We start from the raw sequence: 17,128 nt of genomic DNA, 5'->3' as shown, positions 1-17,128 counted from the left end.
ACCTGATGGCGTAATAAATTAAAGGGATAATTATATAAATACATTCTATAAGATACAGTGTTTGTTTTAAAACAAGAGATAAGACATTCAGAAAATGATGTACTACACAATCACTAACAAAAATAGAAGGTACTGTTCTGAAGTATGTGAATATTATTGTCACTATCAGAAAATTAAATACCATGATTGGCAAAATGAATGTCAGAAACAGATGACATGCTTACCACAATAGGACACTCGTTGTCGTGGGTGATATCCATAAATAGGGCATGCGCAATAGCTGGCATTAATGGTCTCAGCGAGGGCTGGGCAAAGGAACCAACAGGTTCTCCTCCATATCGGTAAACCAACCTGCCCTCTTCGTGACTGTTATATGCACTCATCGCCTCTACAAAGTATGAGAAAATATTTTAACAAACTTCATTGTTAATGCCCAAGGCTTCTTATCATCAGTGACTTAAAGACACAAATATTGGTGTTTCCCCTCGAGCTCTTACTCCCCAAGCATGCAATAATGTTTGCTCTTTGCTACTTTCTCTTTTTCTTAAATATTTTATTTTATGCTCTCCCAAATCATAAATGTTATCACAAATAAAACAATACAAAAAATTTCCATTTACTCATTAGTCTAAAAACAAACCTATTTATTTATGTGACAAAAAATTTTTCTGTAACTTAACTATAGGTATTAACTCACAAAGGTAATAAGAAATACCTGGTTGTTGGGATCACATTATATAAAAATCTATGGGAAAGATATAAAGATTACATCATATATCCAAGCAGGAGATATAAAGCAGGTGAAAATAGTTTCTCCTTTTTGGGGGTGAAGCTATACCTAGAGTTGCCTGGGGGTTGCTTCTGGCAGCTACAGTTTTGGGGGGACTGTTAAAACTGGGCTTCCACATGCATGACCCTAGCTTTTTGTACTATCTCCTTCTCAGATTTATATATTTGCAACAACAGCAAGAATACTTTTCGTCACGAGTCATCAATTCATTACATTTGTCTTTCAACTTAAAATAAATCATGCCATGGTGGAAAAAACATTACTAATAACAGACTGAGTTATATTAGAAAAATTGTGTACAATATTTAAAAGACATGGGGCTGGAGTAATAGCACAGCGAGTAGGGCGTTTGCCTTGCACACAGCCAACCCGGGTTCGATTCCCAGCATCCCATATGGTCCCCCGAGCACCGCCAGGAGTAATTCCTGAGTGCATGAGCCAGGAGTAACCCCTATGCATCGCCAGGTGTGGCTCCCCCCCCAAAAAAAGAAAAAAAAAGACATGACATGTCAATAATTACTATTTAGTATACGTAAAACTATTAAACTTGTAATCTTAAAAGTTAGGGTTTAGGAAGAAAATATGTTTCAACAAGCTTACCTCTGATTAAAGAACTAATGCCCAGTCTAGTGACAAAGATGTTGTCCAACTCTTCACTTCCTGTGAACAGTTCAGCTACTACATATAAATTGGGTTGCAATTTTCTTGCAGCATCCAACATGTACTGCAAAAAGTACAGTCACAAATGTAACAGAAAGAGAAAAGCAAAGTGGGAGGTGGGGAAGGAGAGGAGGCAAGACTAGGCATAGATTTGACACAGGAAAATTTCATGTGGCAAGACAAAATGGAAATCCAAGAATTTCCAAATAAATACAACTCACATATTTAAGAAAAATAAAGCAGACCCATACACACAAGAAACAAAAGAATTCATAAAGAGAATAAAATAGTTTAAAGAAAAATCATATTTGCAAAGATGTAGGCACACAAGGGAGGAAAAAATAGAAAGAAAAAAATGTTAGTGTCATTTAGAAAATGAAATTTTTTTTAGTTTTCTATAATTTTTCTAGGTTTCCTGCTATATTATATGTAGTTTGTTTGTAAATTATCTAATATCACTATTAAGTAACAAACAGCTAAGCCATTATTGATAAATTTACTGCTGGTGAATTCATTTAGGTACTACAAAAATTAAGTCTGAATGACTAGAACTCATCCTCTCAATAGAATATTACTCTAAAATAAGAAAGGTTCAAAAATAATTCTTAACATCAAGTTTGGACAAACCCTAATAAAATATTTGACATCTAAGCTGCTAACAGGTAGGTTCCTAAAGGATTGTGTAACTTAAAGTTAAGCAAAGTTAAGTTTTAGTATTGTTTGCTATATATTAAAACAATTATATATATACATATATATTTGCTTTCACTAAAGTTGCATGTGCATGCATGCACACACACGCACACACACATACACACTTTAGGCCTCTGCCATTTTGGGAAACTAAAAATGCTCTTCCACTTTAATTTTAATTCTTTAATTCAAATAAATTTTTTCCAGACAATTTGAACCATACATATATGATATATGTGCCACAGAAAGAGTACAGTGGGTTAGGTGTTGGCTTTGCATGCTGCCAACCCAGGTTCAGTCTCTAGCACCAAAAACGGATACCCTGAACTCTGCCAGGAGTGAGCCCTGAGCACTGCCGGATCTGGCCACAAAACAAAACAAAAAACCCAAATCCAAAATTCAAACAAAAACAAAACAAACTGGAAAAAATATCACTATTAAACACTCAATATACCATAACTATTGCATTAAAAGAGTCTATCGGAACCATGCAAACAATGCATGTGTTAAATACCACTACCAAGTCAATGCAGTGTCCAACTAGCAATTGGAAATGATTTATTATGCTTTAAAGTGAATTATGAAAGAACAGCCAATTTCATAATGTACATAATTTGTTTTATCTGTACCTCAGCTACATGAAGTGGTGTTGAATGGCAGTTGTCAAGACGTACTCCCTGGAAATAATTTGCTGTTATTTCAGTGTATTTTTTCATATGTTCCCAGAGGTAAGGACAATCCTCTGGTTTATTTCCATAGCGTAACTTAACGCTGTCTCCCCAGCAAATAAGTTCTCTTCTTAGATAAACTTCTGAACCTGTTAAGAAAGGAGTTTGCTTATAATCATTCCAGAAATAAAATAAAAACAATTACTTCCATTCAGTTAATTACTTCAATAAAAGAAATAATTGTTTTTAAATCACAAAAGAATTTCTACCACAAACAATATTGGTTAAAATTATATTTAAAAATTATTTCTAATATGGTTAGAGGAAATTTTTTTTATACCACGAATGTTCTGTTAAAATTCTGCCATGGAGATCAGTACGAGGAGGATTACTCCATGGCTTAGAGGCCAGCCGGGCATTCTAGGGGAAAGGGCAGCTCAGATAGAGAAGGGAGCACCAAATAAAGGGTGTTGGGAGGATCCTCCCAGGATGGGAGAAGCATGCTGAAAGACTACAGACCAAACATGATTGCCACTCAATGCCTCTTTTGCAAACCACAACACCCAAAAGGAGAGAGAGAACAAAAGGGAAGGACCTGCCACAGAGGCAGGGTGGGATGGGGGATATGGGGGTGGGAGGGATACTGGGATCAGTGGTGGTGGGAAATGGGTGGAGGGATGGATATTTGATCATTGTATAATCGAAACCCAAGCACAAAAATTTGTAAGACTACAACTGTACCTTATGGTGTTTCACTAATAAAAAAAAATTCTGCCATCGTCTCTTGTAAAGATGTGCGCTTAATGTCAAAATTCAAGTTAAGGTAATAGTAATGAAAACAACAAAGCTATGGCAGAGAGCAGAATGGCTTTTACATTTAGCATGTTGAGAAAGGAGAGAGAAGAGATATCTGAATTCAAGCCATGTTCTTATAAAAAGTGAGGTTTCTGAATTAAATTTAATGGCAATAGAACAAATTTCTAGTATTTTAGTGTTGAAAACTTAACACATTTATGGGTCTCATGAAAAATTCTTCCTGGCCATGAAAAACCATATTTTTCATGATTATGTAAAATATGTGGTTCCAGGGATTGAACCCAGGTTGGCAGCATGCAAAGTAAGCATATTATTATTCATATTCATACTATTATTCATATTTTTCATGTCTAGGATTAAGTAAAAAGAAACCTAAAAGCAATTGGTTCCGACTGTAACTGCCATTCAAATAACCCGTCTGGCCAATTAATAAAAATAAAAATTAATAAAAATATCTCTTGTATGGGGCTGGCGCGATAGCACAGCGGGTAGGGCATTTGCCTTGTACGCGGCTGACCCGGGTTCGATTCCCAGCATCCCATATGGTCTCCTGAGCACCGCCAGGAGTAATTCCTGAGTGCACGAGGCAGGAGTAACCCCTGTGCATTGCCAGGTGTCACCCAAAGAGCAAAAAAAAAAAAATTTCTCTTGTACAATATAATTGTAATAGCAGATATTTTCAACTTCTTTTTTTTTTTTTTTTTTGGTTTTGGGGCCACATCTGGTGGTGCTCAGGGACTAATCCTGGCTTAGTGCTCTGGAGCAGCAATGAGGGCAAAACCAGATCAGTCATCACAGCTGCGTGCAAGGGAAGTGCCTTATCTCTTGTACAACTGATATGGTTCCTAAAATCATTTTATAAAGATGAGGGGAGAGCAGACAGGACAGGGAAGGGACTGCTGTGGCAATAATAATGGTAAGTGGTCACTCTGGACAAGAAACTGGGTGCTGAAAGAAGATAAAGAGATATGTGTGGTACACTTTCAATAACATAATTATAAATCAAAGTGCCTAAAAGGAAAAGAGGAAAAAGAAAAGTGTTTGCCATAGCGGCAGGCTGGAGGGGGCGGAGCAGGAGGGAAATTGGGACACTGGTGGAGGGGTGGTTGCTTGAACACCACATGCGTGCAACTCAATCATAAAAAACTATGTAGCTTTGTATCTCACAGTAATTCAATAAATTAAAATACAGTTATTCTGTTTGAGGAGATAAAGGAAAGGAGAACGGAGAAAACAAATACTATGCTATCTTTCAATCTCTTCTCTATCTCCAAATTATATACAGTTCTTATACTTCAGTGCGTGTCATATATTCTTCTTTTCCTACTCATAAATAAATTAGTGAAAATGACATACCTGGTTCAGCAAAGTTTCGAAGAGGATCATCTCCCATTACCCACCCATTGTGTGCCATCAGAAAACAGGCTTTATTTGGAATATGAATCAAAGATTCTTCTGCAGAAAGGGTCATCTCTTCAAAAGGGAAAGTAAAATATCTATAAAGACATGATTAAGTATTATACACATATTAACTTCTTGAAAGAGAATTTGAATTATCACTATTAAAATTAATATTAAACTTCTTCCCTAACAATGGAATAAAAAAATTAGTTTGTTGTCATTTATTTAAAAAACAAACTAATACAGATAAAAAATTATCAATGGACTTTATTAAATATAGTAGGATTTGCAGGATGGAAATTAGCTTTGAGTACATCCAGTTAACATTAATATTCAGTTGACATTTTAAATAGTACTTAAAAATCTTATATTATAACTAATTACTAAGATGTTACCTTCCAAAGGTAGATAACTATACTTTTACTATACTTCAGTTGTCTAAGCTGTACTACTTATAAAGGTGATAAATGCTCAATTTCATGGATGTTGAGCTTTTATTCAGTATACAGTCCTTCAGAAACAATGGATACAATTGTACATTGGTTCATGTGATGATAGTTTCCCTAAGCATCTGCCTAACAAAAGGTAAAGGTAAAGTCCCTCCCGTTGATCGTCGATTTGCTCGAGCAGGCCCAGTAACGTCTCCATTGGAGACTTTGTTGTTACTGTGTCTGGCATATCGAATACTCTCAGTAGCTTGCCGGGCTCTCCGAGAGGGGCGGAGGAATCGAACTCGGGTCGGCCATGTTGGCCGCTTGTAAGGCAAACGCCCTACCCGCTGTGCTATCGCTCTACCCCTTTGCCTAACAAAATGAATTAATATTAAGTTTTATTGTCAAATAAAAAGTCCTATTTCAATTCTGCAAACTTATAAGTCACTTTTTTTTTTTTTTGGCTACACCCAGCTTACTTCTGGCTTGGTGCTCAGGGATCCCTCCTGGAGGGCTTGAGGGACTAGATGAGGTTTTGAGGACTGAACCCTGGTCAGCCACAAGCAAGGCAGGAGCCCGACCTACTGTATTGGACTTTTTGGCCCAAAGGTCACATATTAAGGGGAAAATGTGGATTAATTTGAAAATACAATGTTCAGTTCTTAACCTTTAATGAAATGAAAACAAAATGGAATACCTCGTAACTAACGGATCTTTTCTTGTGACAGGTCCGAGTTTAGGACCATGGCCAGCTAGTCGCTCATAAAACACATTTCCCAAAAGGCAATTCACTGCCTAGGAAACATGAAGTGTTACGTCATCATCATCTTCATCATCATCAACAACAACAATGACAAAATCCAAAAGAAAACATACATTCAAAAATGGGTCAAACCTGTTCCTGATGATAGTTCATGACTTTACGCTTCTCTGAGTTTAACTCCTCAATTCTCTGACGGAACCAGTTACAGCATTCTTCAATGGCAGCTGGTCCACTGCTACAGCAGATAGAACAATACAATTTTAGTTTAGTTTTTTTTTTTTTACAAATTATACATCTAGTAATTTTTTAATAAAGGTCATATAAACTTAATTTATTTTCTTTTTTGGGGTTGACAACCAGGCGGCTCACTCCTGGCAGTGTTACAGGTAAGATGTGGTGCCAGGAACTGAACCAGGTTGGCAGCACGCACGGCAGGCATCCTCCCCAGCCACCACAGTATCTCTCAGTCCCCCACAGAAACTATAAATTCAGCTATCAGTACCTCAATTACGGTAAGGAAGTTCTCAAATTGTAAAAACTTTAAATGCATGTCTAAGAACTTGGACTAACATATGACAAAGAGAAAATGTCAGGAGTTTGAAACAGTAGACTCTCTGGTAAGTCACTTCATTTTCTACTCAGGCTCTGAATCAACATTGTAAACATATACTAAACACAAAGATTTACAAGTAATAATCTTATTTATTTACATGAAAAATAGATGACATACTCATGTGGTATGAAAGTCGCAAGTGCAATGTTCATATCTACAGTACAGCCGAGCCGTCTATACTGGGGATCCTGAATTATCTGAAGGTGTTGCCCTGGATCAGGCTTGGATGCTATTGTCCTATTTCCTAAAAGAAAAAGAAGATGATATTTTAAGTGCAAACATCTCAGAGAGAAACTATAGTTATTACTATTCCTCAATTATTTGTCTTCATTTTTTTCAGACAGAAAGACAAGTATTAGTTCACAAGCTTTCTTCCTAATTCTTCCTCCATCCTCCTCTACACACACACACACACACACACACACACACACACACACACACACACACACACACATGCACACCACACACACAAACTGAGACGAGGAAAAGGGAAAGAGAAAGATAGACCAATTGAACAATGGAGATAAAAGAACACAGAAGAAAAGCTCAGGCATTCTTACCAGTTCAATCCCAGTCTCACTTTTCAGCCTGAGCTAGCACTTATTATTCTATATATTCTTTAGTACCTTGAGGATGTTTAGTGGTACACATTCTCTTTTAATTGATGTGCCCAAGTAGGAACTAATTTTTTAATTTTGCCTCAAGTTGCATTTATTTAAACTGAACTTTATCCAGAACCTGACTTGCTATGAAAGAGGCAAACTGGCCTGATTTTTATATATTCTCCTTTTCATTAAATAGTACATTCTTTGAAAAGTAATTAAAAAAGTAATGATATGTAGGAGAAATTTTTATTCTTCTTTTAGGAACTTGTTTATTTGGGAGGTCACCCTTATCTGGATTATTTCAGAGACTTTGAAATGGTTTATAAAAGCAAGATAAAATCGAATAAAATACAAAATCTTAAAATCTAGTATCTGCAGTTCTTATGGACGAGTATAAAAATGAAAAGCTTTCCAGGAGACTTAAAAAAAGAGAAAAGGCTATGTAATCAATGTAAAGCATAAAAGTGTTAATTAATAGTCAAATAAAGGACAGACAAATCACTAGACTAGCAGAGATGAATTTATACTTAGTATATGATTACACCCTCTGCCCCTCTTGGAGAGCCCAGCAAGCTATGGAGAGTATTCTGCCCGCAGGGCAGGGTCTGGAAAGCTCCCTGTGACGTATTTGATATGCCCCAAACAACAAGTCTCACAATGGAGACGTTACTGGTGGCCGCTCGAACAAATGGATGACAATGGGAGGACAGTGACAGTGAAAGTGATATGATCACACACTATGAAATATTATGCTAGAACTGGAAAGCAGTGTAAAAAGATTGTTTATAACTAAATATCATTTAAAAATAAGGTCACCTATATGTTTATATATATAACACAACAACAGATTCTGGGAATGTTAAAAGTAAAACGTGGGGCTGGAGCAATAGCATAGTGGGTAGGGTGTTTTCCTTGCACGAGGAAGACCCGGGTTCAATTCCCAGCATCCCATATGGTCCCCTGAGCACTGCCAGGAGTAATTCCTAAGTGCAGAGCCAGGAGTAACCCCTGTGTATTTCCGGGTATGACCCCAAAAGCTAAGAAAAAAAAGTAAAATGTAAAACACAAAATTATTAGGAGAAAACATAGAGGAAGGTTTTTCTAAGCATGATATAAATAAAATCAGTAGTCATGAAAGAAAAGAAGAACACATTTGACTACATTAAAAATGCTTTGAGCCGGAGAGAGCTCAATGGGCTGAGCACATGCTTTGCATGAGGAAGGGGCAGGTTTATCCCCGTACTGCATGGCCGTGAACACTGCCAGGGGTAACACAGCACAGAGTTGGGAACAGCTCCTGAGCACTCCTGGATATGGCCTTAAAAGACAGCTTTATCACAAAAAAATTTGGAAGATCAAAAGCAACACAGTACATCTAAGTGAAGATGAAAAAACTAATACCAACAACTATAATCAATATATTTTTAAGAGTCCACAATTTTCTAACGAAAAAGCACATTAATAAGAAATTGATGGAATAAATTAAATGGACAGCTAGCCAGTGAAAATACATTTAGCTAATAAAAGTTAAAGAATATTTACCCGATTGCCAAAACTTATAAAAATCAGTGATACCTATTGTTGGTGAGGGTATAGACTTAGTGAACTGATACATATTTTATTAGAAAGCTGTTTGGTCAAGGCTAAGGCCCAAGAAGATGGTGCTGTTTGGTCAGTGTGGTGCCGAGGAATCCCTCGGCCATCCCAAGAGAGCTGGGAGGACTCCAGGACAGCTCTGGGGATGTCTGGGGGTCCATGTAGGACTGGGAATTGAAGCAGTTTCCATTGCGTACAAGTCACACACCTTAACCCCTGGATATGTCTCTGACCAGATTTGTATGTTCTGGGACCCAGTAATTCTGCCTAACAGTTTGTTATACCTGACTACTCAGGTGAGTAATACAGGTAGGAGGATGAATATTCTCTAGCTTGGCTTCTAGAAATTAAAGATTGAGGAGCTGGCTCAAAGGCGGTGCCCAGGCCTGGCAGGCACAGTGCTCTGCTCTGCGCCCTGGCTCTGCAGAGCCTCCAAGCAGCACTGGCGATAGCCCAGCTGGCACCAACAGTGGGGAGACCATCCCACCATCAAAACAGCAAGTTCTCTAGGATGAGGGGGGAGGCGGGGAGTACACGCTTTGCCTATGGGAAGCAGCAGTTTGACTTCTGGTACTCATAGTCCCTGAGCACTGGTAGGAGAAGCCTCTGAGCACAGAGCCTAGAGGAGCCTCTGAGCACCAGTGGGTGTGGCCCCATGGCAGACAAAAAGAATAGAAACTGTGCTCGGGCAAGGACCTTGCTACATTGACCACCGAAGGCCCAGGTCTGGAAGAGTCCCTAACACAGAAGAGGCAGTTCCATTCAAACCAACTGAATGAGCAATGAAAAAAGTGAATACAATCTATCGAACAGACTAAAGGAATCTAAATATTTTAAAATAGCATGCTGCTACCCAGAAGGTAAAAGAAAAAAATTAGCTGTAATAAAATCTTCCTGTCAACTACAAGAGCATGTTGTTAAATAGTACGTTGTAGTCGTGTATGCGTATCTTTTATACACACATAATTACATAAAAGACATTAATGTTAGTATCTTTGAAAGAGTCTGAGAAGAAACATAATTATCAAAGGGTAGCAAAGAACCTATTAATAGTCCTCTCTAAGAAAATTTTGGGGAAAAGAAGTGACATGTCTTATTTGTGCATTATTTAACTTTCCCTCTCTTTACTGCATAATAAAACATAGGTTAGAAAGAGAAAAGACATGAGAGGAAAGGGAACACAGAGGGCCTTTAAAAGCAAAACGAGACATGAGGAAAAATTAATGTCAAAACATTCATGGTTTTTTGTTTGGGGGACACACCACCTGGTGATGTTCAAGGCTTATTGTGTTCAGGGATCACACCTGGCGGGGCAAGGGGGAGGGAAGGTCACATAGGATGCTGGAGATTGAACTCAGGTTGGCCACAAGCAAGGCAAGAACCTAATACCTCTCTGGCCCCAAGGATACATGTATTAAGAGTAACACGTGAATCTGACCCAAGACGCCATACTGGTCCTACTTTGAAGGCAGTAGTTCTGGGATCTATTCTAGCTCTATAATTCCTTATTTGAATAGCCACAAAATGCTCTCTGTTTGCAGGCTACATACTTTATTAGAGCTCTCACCTCCAAGCCTGCTGTCAGCTGATAAAATCACTGTCCAATTTCCATTCATGCATTTAAGAAACATACATTGAACTCTACTGTGTTTTGAGCACTGCATTAAGGAACCAGTAGTAAGAAAAGGTCTCAAGATCTCAAGATCTCAATTATGCCTTTAGCTGTCTGGAACAGCTAACTCTCAGATAATTTACAGAATCAACAATATAAATATGTAATAAAATTTAATTAAAATTTTATTTTTATTTATACAATAAAATATTGAATTGTTCATCAAGAAGATATAGTTATCACTTAAGAGTCATGTTAATTTTTTAACTGATACGAACATTCTGGTATATACACACAGATACTTCACCTTGTGAAAGAAGTCCTCTGAATTGCTCAACGGCTTTGTAAATGTCAACTTGGAAAAATTCCCAGAGTTGAAGCTTTGGAAAAATATCCTCCCAAATGATTGTTCGAATGCACTGAAAAATTTTAATAGTTACACATAAATATATAGATTTTAGTAAATATTATATATAATTTTAAAAGATTCTGAATAATTTTCCACCACACGCTTACTAAAATTTTATCATTTTAGTGTGGTACCCCTCTATACATACTGACATTCATTTGATGGTCATTCTCAATCAAAGCAGGGACTCCTCTTTCTTTGTATTTTCCATCTGCAACATCACAGGATAAATGCCAGAATGCTCTGTCTAAGACCCAGGCAGGTTTCAGGTGTGGAGAATTCACCAGGTTGTACGCACATTCTGGATGCTCTTGGATCCATTTACTATTAGTTGCTAAAAAAGAAAAGAAAAAAATTGTAAATAAACTGAAGTTAGTACCTATGTTAAGTTTAAAGATGAAACAAGATATCAACACTCATCTTTTCCCTGTCACTGCCCTACAAACTAGTGATGGAGACAGCAGTCTCTGGTTTTCCTGGCTTGCCTTTACAGGTGTGGAATCTCCACCTCACAAGAAATCTGAAGCAAAGGCGTTTGGAGCCGCGTATTCCTGACTTGCCATGCCGAGGGTAGAGGTATCCCTCACTGTATGGGGAATAGGCAGAGTAAGTGAGCCCCAGACTTCTCAGCTGTTCTTACCTAGAATACAGAGTTCTGGCAACAGAGCACTGGGGGAATGAGCAATGTTGAGAGCTTGCTCCATACAACTGTTAATTAGACTGCAATTGTTAAAGTCTAATAACTTTAGGCTGGAGAGAGCCTATGCTTGGCTGTGCCAGCTAGTGGTAGACTTGCTACTCGGAGCTAGGGCGGGGTGGAAGGAGAAAGCGGGCTGTGATTCCAATGTCACAGACACTCACTGGTCTTACTGAGACTTAGAAGATTTCCTTTCTCTTTTTTTTTTCTTTTTGAGTCACACCCAGCAATGCTCAGGGTTACTTCTGGCTTTGTACTCAGGAATTATTCCTGGCGCTGCTTGGGGAGCCATATGGGGTGTCAAGGATCCAACTGAGGTCGGCTGCAGGCAAAGCAAATACCTTGCTCACTGTACTATCACTTAGGACACCCTTCTTTTCTGCTCCTTTCCTTTCGTTTTGCTGTTCTGGGAGTGACTGGGGTTGTCGAACATACTTGTTTGTGGGGTGCCTGGTGAACTGCATGTCTGACTTGGGTGCATTCTGGGAGCTCACTTAGCTGTGGTGCTGGCTAAGGGTAACACTCCTGGCCTCAGTGCTCACGCATCTTTTCGTTACAGTATATACACTTGGGTTATAGTGACTGCTCACAATTGGCTATGCGTTGGAGATCAAACACTCTTTGTGGTGTTGGGGGTCCCACATGACAGAGCTGGAGACCAGGCTCCGCATATGTAACTGGATTTCACTGGTAACTGGACTCATGGCCTTATGTCGGCAAGACAAGGAATAAGCCATCTCCTTGGGCCTAGTAGTTGATATTCTTGAATAAATGCTTTTCCATAAGCTGAAAGCACTTAGGGAAATTTCCATAGATTTTTAGATGGCTGTTTAAAAAAATAATTTTCGCCAATTATGGCTGTTTTTCTGGGTATGCCTGTGAAGTCCTCGTCTGTCATTCTGGATTTTGACTCTCCTATGATAATTCTTGTTTTGGGGCCACACCTGATGGTGCTCAGGGAGCTGCTCCCAGGAGTGGTCAGGGGGTCATTCAGTGATGGACACCAAACTGATTTCCTGATACAAAGTATGTGTTCATCTTACTGAACTATTTCGCCTTGGATAATTTTTAAAATAAATTATCTGCTTTACAGAAAGCACACTGTCATCTGTAATACTCATAAGTTAGGTTGAGGCAAAGACTAGTTCTCTTATATTGTACAAAATGTATTAGATATTTCAGAAAAAAGTCTTTGGCAGAGGCTTCTGTCTCCTGGTTTTTATTCTTCCTTTTTTTCTTTTTCTTTTTTGCTTTTTCGGTCACGCCCAGTGATGCTCAGGGATTACTCCTGACTCTGCACTTAGGAATTACTCTTGGCAGTGTTTGGGATGTCACAGATTGAACTCGGGTCAGGTACCTGCAAGGCAAACGCTCTATGTGCTGTGCTATCACTCTGGCCCCTTATTCACCTTTCTTTCTTTAGTAACAAACCTCCAGAGGTTTAGTTGTATACATTACTGACAAAGCAACAAGTACATTGCAACCATCTTTTACTGGTGGGTGTGACGAAAGAAAGGAAGGGAGGGAGGGAGGGAGGGAGGGAGGGAGGGAGAAAGGAATGGAGGAAGGGAGGAAGAGAGGAAGGAAGGAAGGAAGGAAGGAAGGAAGGAAGGAAGGAAGGAAGGAAGGAAGGAAGGAAGGAAGGAAGGAAGGGATAGCTAAGGTAGTTTACCAGTTTACTTGGTAGATTCCCAGACTTTTTAATAAATAAAAGCAAGATACTGGGAAGAATTTGAGATAATGACATTTTAAATAAATATTGATAAAAGATAGTGTTTTTCAGGGCCAGGGGAGATAACTCAAAGGGCTAGCGTGCAAGCTTTGTATTGGGAGGTCCAGGGTTCAGTTCCAGCAGCACAGGTACCCAAACTGTGACTCTCAGTTCCAAGCACTGAGCCACAAGTATCCCTTGAGCACCTTTAGAGTGTAGCCCTAAAAAAAACAAAAAGAAAACACAAAAAGTATTCAGACTTCCGGGGCTGGAGGATAGTATAGTGGCTAGGGCGTTTGCCCTGCATGCGGTCAACCAGGGTTTGATTCCCAGCATCCCATATGGTCCCTTGAGCACTTCCAGGAGTAATTCCTGAGTGCAAATGCCTGGAGTAACCCCTGTGCATCGCCGGGTGTGACTCAAAAAGAAAAAAATGTATTCAGATTTCTCTATATTGTATAGACGTGGAAGAGAATATTCTCCAGGTATACTGAGTTAAACTAAAAGCTGATCAATGCTAGAAAATTCTCCAGGTCCTGCTGCTCTGACTGAGAAGGGAACAATAATCTTCCTGAAAATGACCATTGGAAAGCTTGTGATATATTTTATAGACTTATATACTGCTGAGGAATCTCAGTCTCCAAAAGTTCAACTTTAATGAACCCTTTTAGTATGAAAAAAACATTTCTTTGTTCAGCTTTCCATTCTAAGAATTTACCAATAATTCCCCTTCTTAAATAATAGTTACTCAGTCATAGGGGGAGTTAGGCCATATCTCGTAGTACTTAGGGGTCACTCAGGGGACCATGAGGTTCAACTTGGGCCTCCTACATGCAAAGCACTTGCTTAGCTTTTCGAACAATCTCTCTAGCCCTAGTTTTTTTTTAAAATTATATAACACAATTGCAGCCTATGACAACATAGGATTTGTAAGATGAAATATGTGATGTAATAATTCTGCTCTTTTTTCTTTTTTTATGTAAGAGTACTGCTATTTATTCAGCCACTGATTAGCTGATTGAATTGTGCATGAACTCCACCTTACTTTTTTAATTTTTTATAATTTTATTTATTGAATCACCATGAGAGCAGTTACAAAGCTTTTGGGTCTAAGTCTCGGTCATACAATGAAACACCCGTACATTCATCAGTGCCCATTCTCCACCCCCAATAACCCTAGTATGCCCCCATCCCACACCTTCTCCCCACCTGTGGGGCAGATGATTTCCACATTACTCTCTCTCTACCTTGATCACATTCAATATTTCGACACCACACCCACCATTATTATTTGAGATTTTACCCCAACACTCAGATCTGCTGAAAAGGCAACAATAGACAATTTGTTTTCTATTGCTGGTTATGAATAACATATGATGTCATGTGGCTGCAGTAGTGGCCGCACAATTTTGAAATTCTGAAATTTTAACACTTAAATCTGGAGGGATTTCTGCCAAGACCTGCTGGGTTCTGAGATTTGCTCCTGAGTCTCTGGGATCATGGACGTTAAGAAGCTTGATCAGGAGCCAGAAAAGCCGTTCGTGGATGATGACTTGGGGTCTCATTGGAGTGGGGAGGACAGGACCGGCTCCACCCCCATTCTCTGAGGCCCAAAATGTCTCATCACTGCGGGCCCAAACCTGTCCAATGGCCTCTGAAGGATCATGGCCACCAAGCTGTCGGGGGAAAGCAGGCGGAGGGACAACACCCTTTCCCCCCTGGGGTGGCCCGGCGACAGTAACCTACTGCGTGGTCTGGACGCATTTCTGCCAAAAGTCGCTGGGTTTCGAGATTTGTTTCTGAGTCTCTGGGATTATGGCCGTTAAGCAGCTTCATCAGGAGCCAGGGAGGCCATTCGTGGGCAATGACTTGGGGTCTCGTTGGGACGGGGAGGACAGAACCGGCACCCCCACATCCATGAGGCCCAACAAGTTTCGTCACTGTGGGCCCAAGCCTGACTGTCCAGTGGCCTCTGGAGGTTGGCGGCCACCGAGCTGCCAGGGGAAAGCAGGCGGAGGGATAACACCCTTTCCCCCTGGGGTGGCACGGCGACAGTAACCTACTGTGGGGTCCGGACATATTTCTGCCAAAAGCCACTGGGTTTCGAGATTTGTTTGTGAGTCTCTGGGATCATGGCCATTAAGCAGATTGATAAGGAGCCAGAGAGGCCGTTCGTGGGCAATGACTTGGGGTCTCTTTGGGGTGGGGAGGACAGGACCGGCTCCACCCCCATCCTGTGAGGCCCTGCATGTCTCGTCACTGTGGCCCCAAACCTGACTGTCCAATGGCCACTGGAGGATGGCAGCCACTGGGCCTCTGGGGGAACAGGCCAAGGCACGAAACCTATTCCCACCTGTGTTGGCCCAGAACTGGTAACCTACTGCAGGGACCGGACCATTTCTGCCAAAAGCCACTGGGTTTCAAGATTTGTTTCTCATTCTCTGGGATCATGGCCATTAAGCAGTTCAATCAGGAACCAGAGAGGCCATGCGTCCAATTATATAGCTGAGCCAGAGGTGGTTTGTGGGTGTGTTTCCCACATACCTAACTTTTGGCTGTTTACTTTCTTGGTAAACTTTGCCCCAAGTTTTTGGGGTCTGGCCAAAGGCACAACAGCAATTTTGGGGTATCTGGAAGTCTGAAGGCACCATCAGGCTGCTGATACACTCACCTCACAGGTACAGATTGACCTGCTGGAGGCACCATACCCCCTAATTCTGCTCTTTTAATGATCACTTTCCTATGTTTATAAATATAATATAGGAAATGTTTGAATATTGATTTTATCTTCAACTATTAGTGTTTTCTTTGAAAGATTGGTTTGCTACATAAGGTGATTTAAATTGAAGAATATTTAAACAACACTTATATTTTCAAAACTGAAGTTACACGAAACAAAAATGTAATAATTAGAGTAAAAAACTCATCAAAATTAATAAAAATAGTTAATCTCATACCAGTATGATTGTATACAACATCAGTAATGCAAAGAACATTCCACTCCTTTTTCAATTTTTCCACTAGATGTCCAACATCATTCCAGGAAAACTTTTGATTAGGTCTTGAAAAGTCAGGATTTAATTCTAACTGATTAGCAAGGGAGTAGCATGACCTAGATAGGCCAAGAGTTTGCAGTGGGGTAAAGTGAATCATGTTGTAACCTGTAATATAAGAAAATAAAGACTACTGAAAAACCAAGTCATACAGAATTAAGCAAAATATAAATTTTAGCTCTAATTCTAAGCAGCAAGACAATTATGGAGCTAAAAAAGTAATCAAAGACTGGTTCAAATCTGGCTTTACCACAAATGACATTATGCAATTGATTAATCGAGCATTTGTGGATAAAGTTACTGAAACTGGTAATGATATCAGGGTCTTCAAATTTAAGGTAGGGATAATGATATAATATCGCAACAAAAAAATAACAGTCTAGAAACTGAGTTCAGTTTATATTTGTTGAATGGCATATTTGTTTTTGATGTTCCATAGTTTTTATATTCTGTTACAGTTAAGTCAATGAAGTTCTCATTTATTATTTCACAGTAGATTTAACCTGAAGGTAAAATTAATATTAATCTTAAAAAAGGTAAATTCCAATTTAATTTGCATTTTACGCTTGGTATGTAATGAAGCATATGCCTTCCACATGGAGAAGTTAAT

The 17,128-nt window shown here is 39.3% G+C and overlaps 1 protein-coding gene across 2 annotated transcripts in view; it reads right to left on the bottom strand.

Annotated features, from left to right (window-relative positions):
* The window catches only part of AGL (amylo-alpha-1, 6-glucosidase, 4-alpha-glucanotransferase), a 79,509-nt gene that overhangs the window by 44,040 nt on the left and 18,341 nt on the right, over positions 1-17,128 (bottom strand). For both annotated transcript variants that reach the window (XM_056139097.1, XM_056139098.1), the window contains exons 5-14: positions 16,423-16,626; positions 11,210-11,391; positions 10,956-11,067; positions 6,953-7,079; positions 6,355-6,457; positions 6,157-6,254; positions 4,984-5,123; positions 2,773-2,960; positions 1,391-1,514; positions 225-388 (exon numbers count right to left, since the gene is read on the bottom strand). In XM_056139097.1, coding sequence (XP_055995072.1) covers positions 225-388; positions 1,391-1,514; positions 2,773-2,960; positions 4,984-5,123; positions 6,157-6,254; positions 6,355-6,457; positions 6,953-7,079; positions 10,956-11,067; positions 11,210-11,391; positions 16,423-16,626 — 1,442 coding nt within the window. The remainder of the gene's footprint in view (positions 1-224; positions 389-1,390; positions 1,515-2,772; positions 2,961-4,983; positions 5,124-6,156; positions 6,255-6,354; positions 6,458-6,952; positions 7,080-10,955; positions 11,068-11,209; positions 11,392-16,422; positions 16,627-17,128) is intronic.

Source organism: Sorex fumeus, unplaced genomic scaffold, assembly GCF_029834395.1.
Source record: "Sorex fumeus unplaced genomic scaffold, SorFum_2.1 ptg000131l, whole genome shotgun sequence".
NCBI classification, from domain to species: Eukaryota; Metazoa; Chordata; class Mammalia; order Eulipotyphla; family Soricidae; genus Sorex; species Sorex fumeus.
The sequence above is the reverse complement of the archived record's forward strand: the minus strand, read 5'-3'. Positions and strand labels throughout refer to the sequence as shown.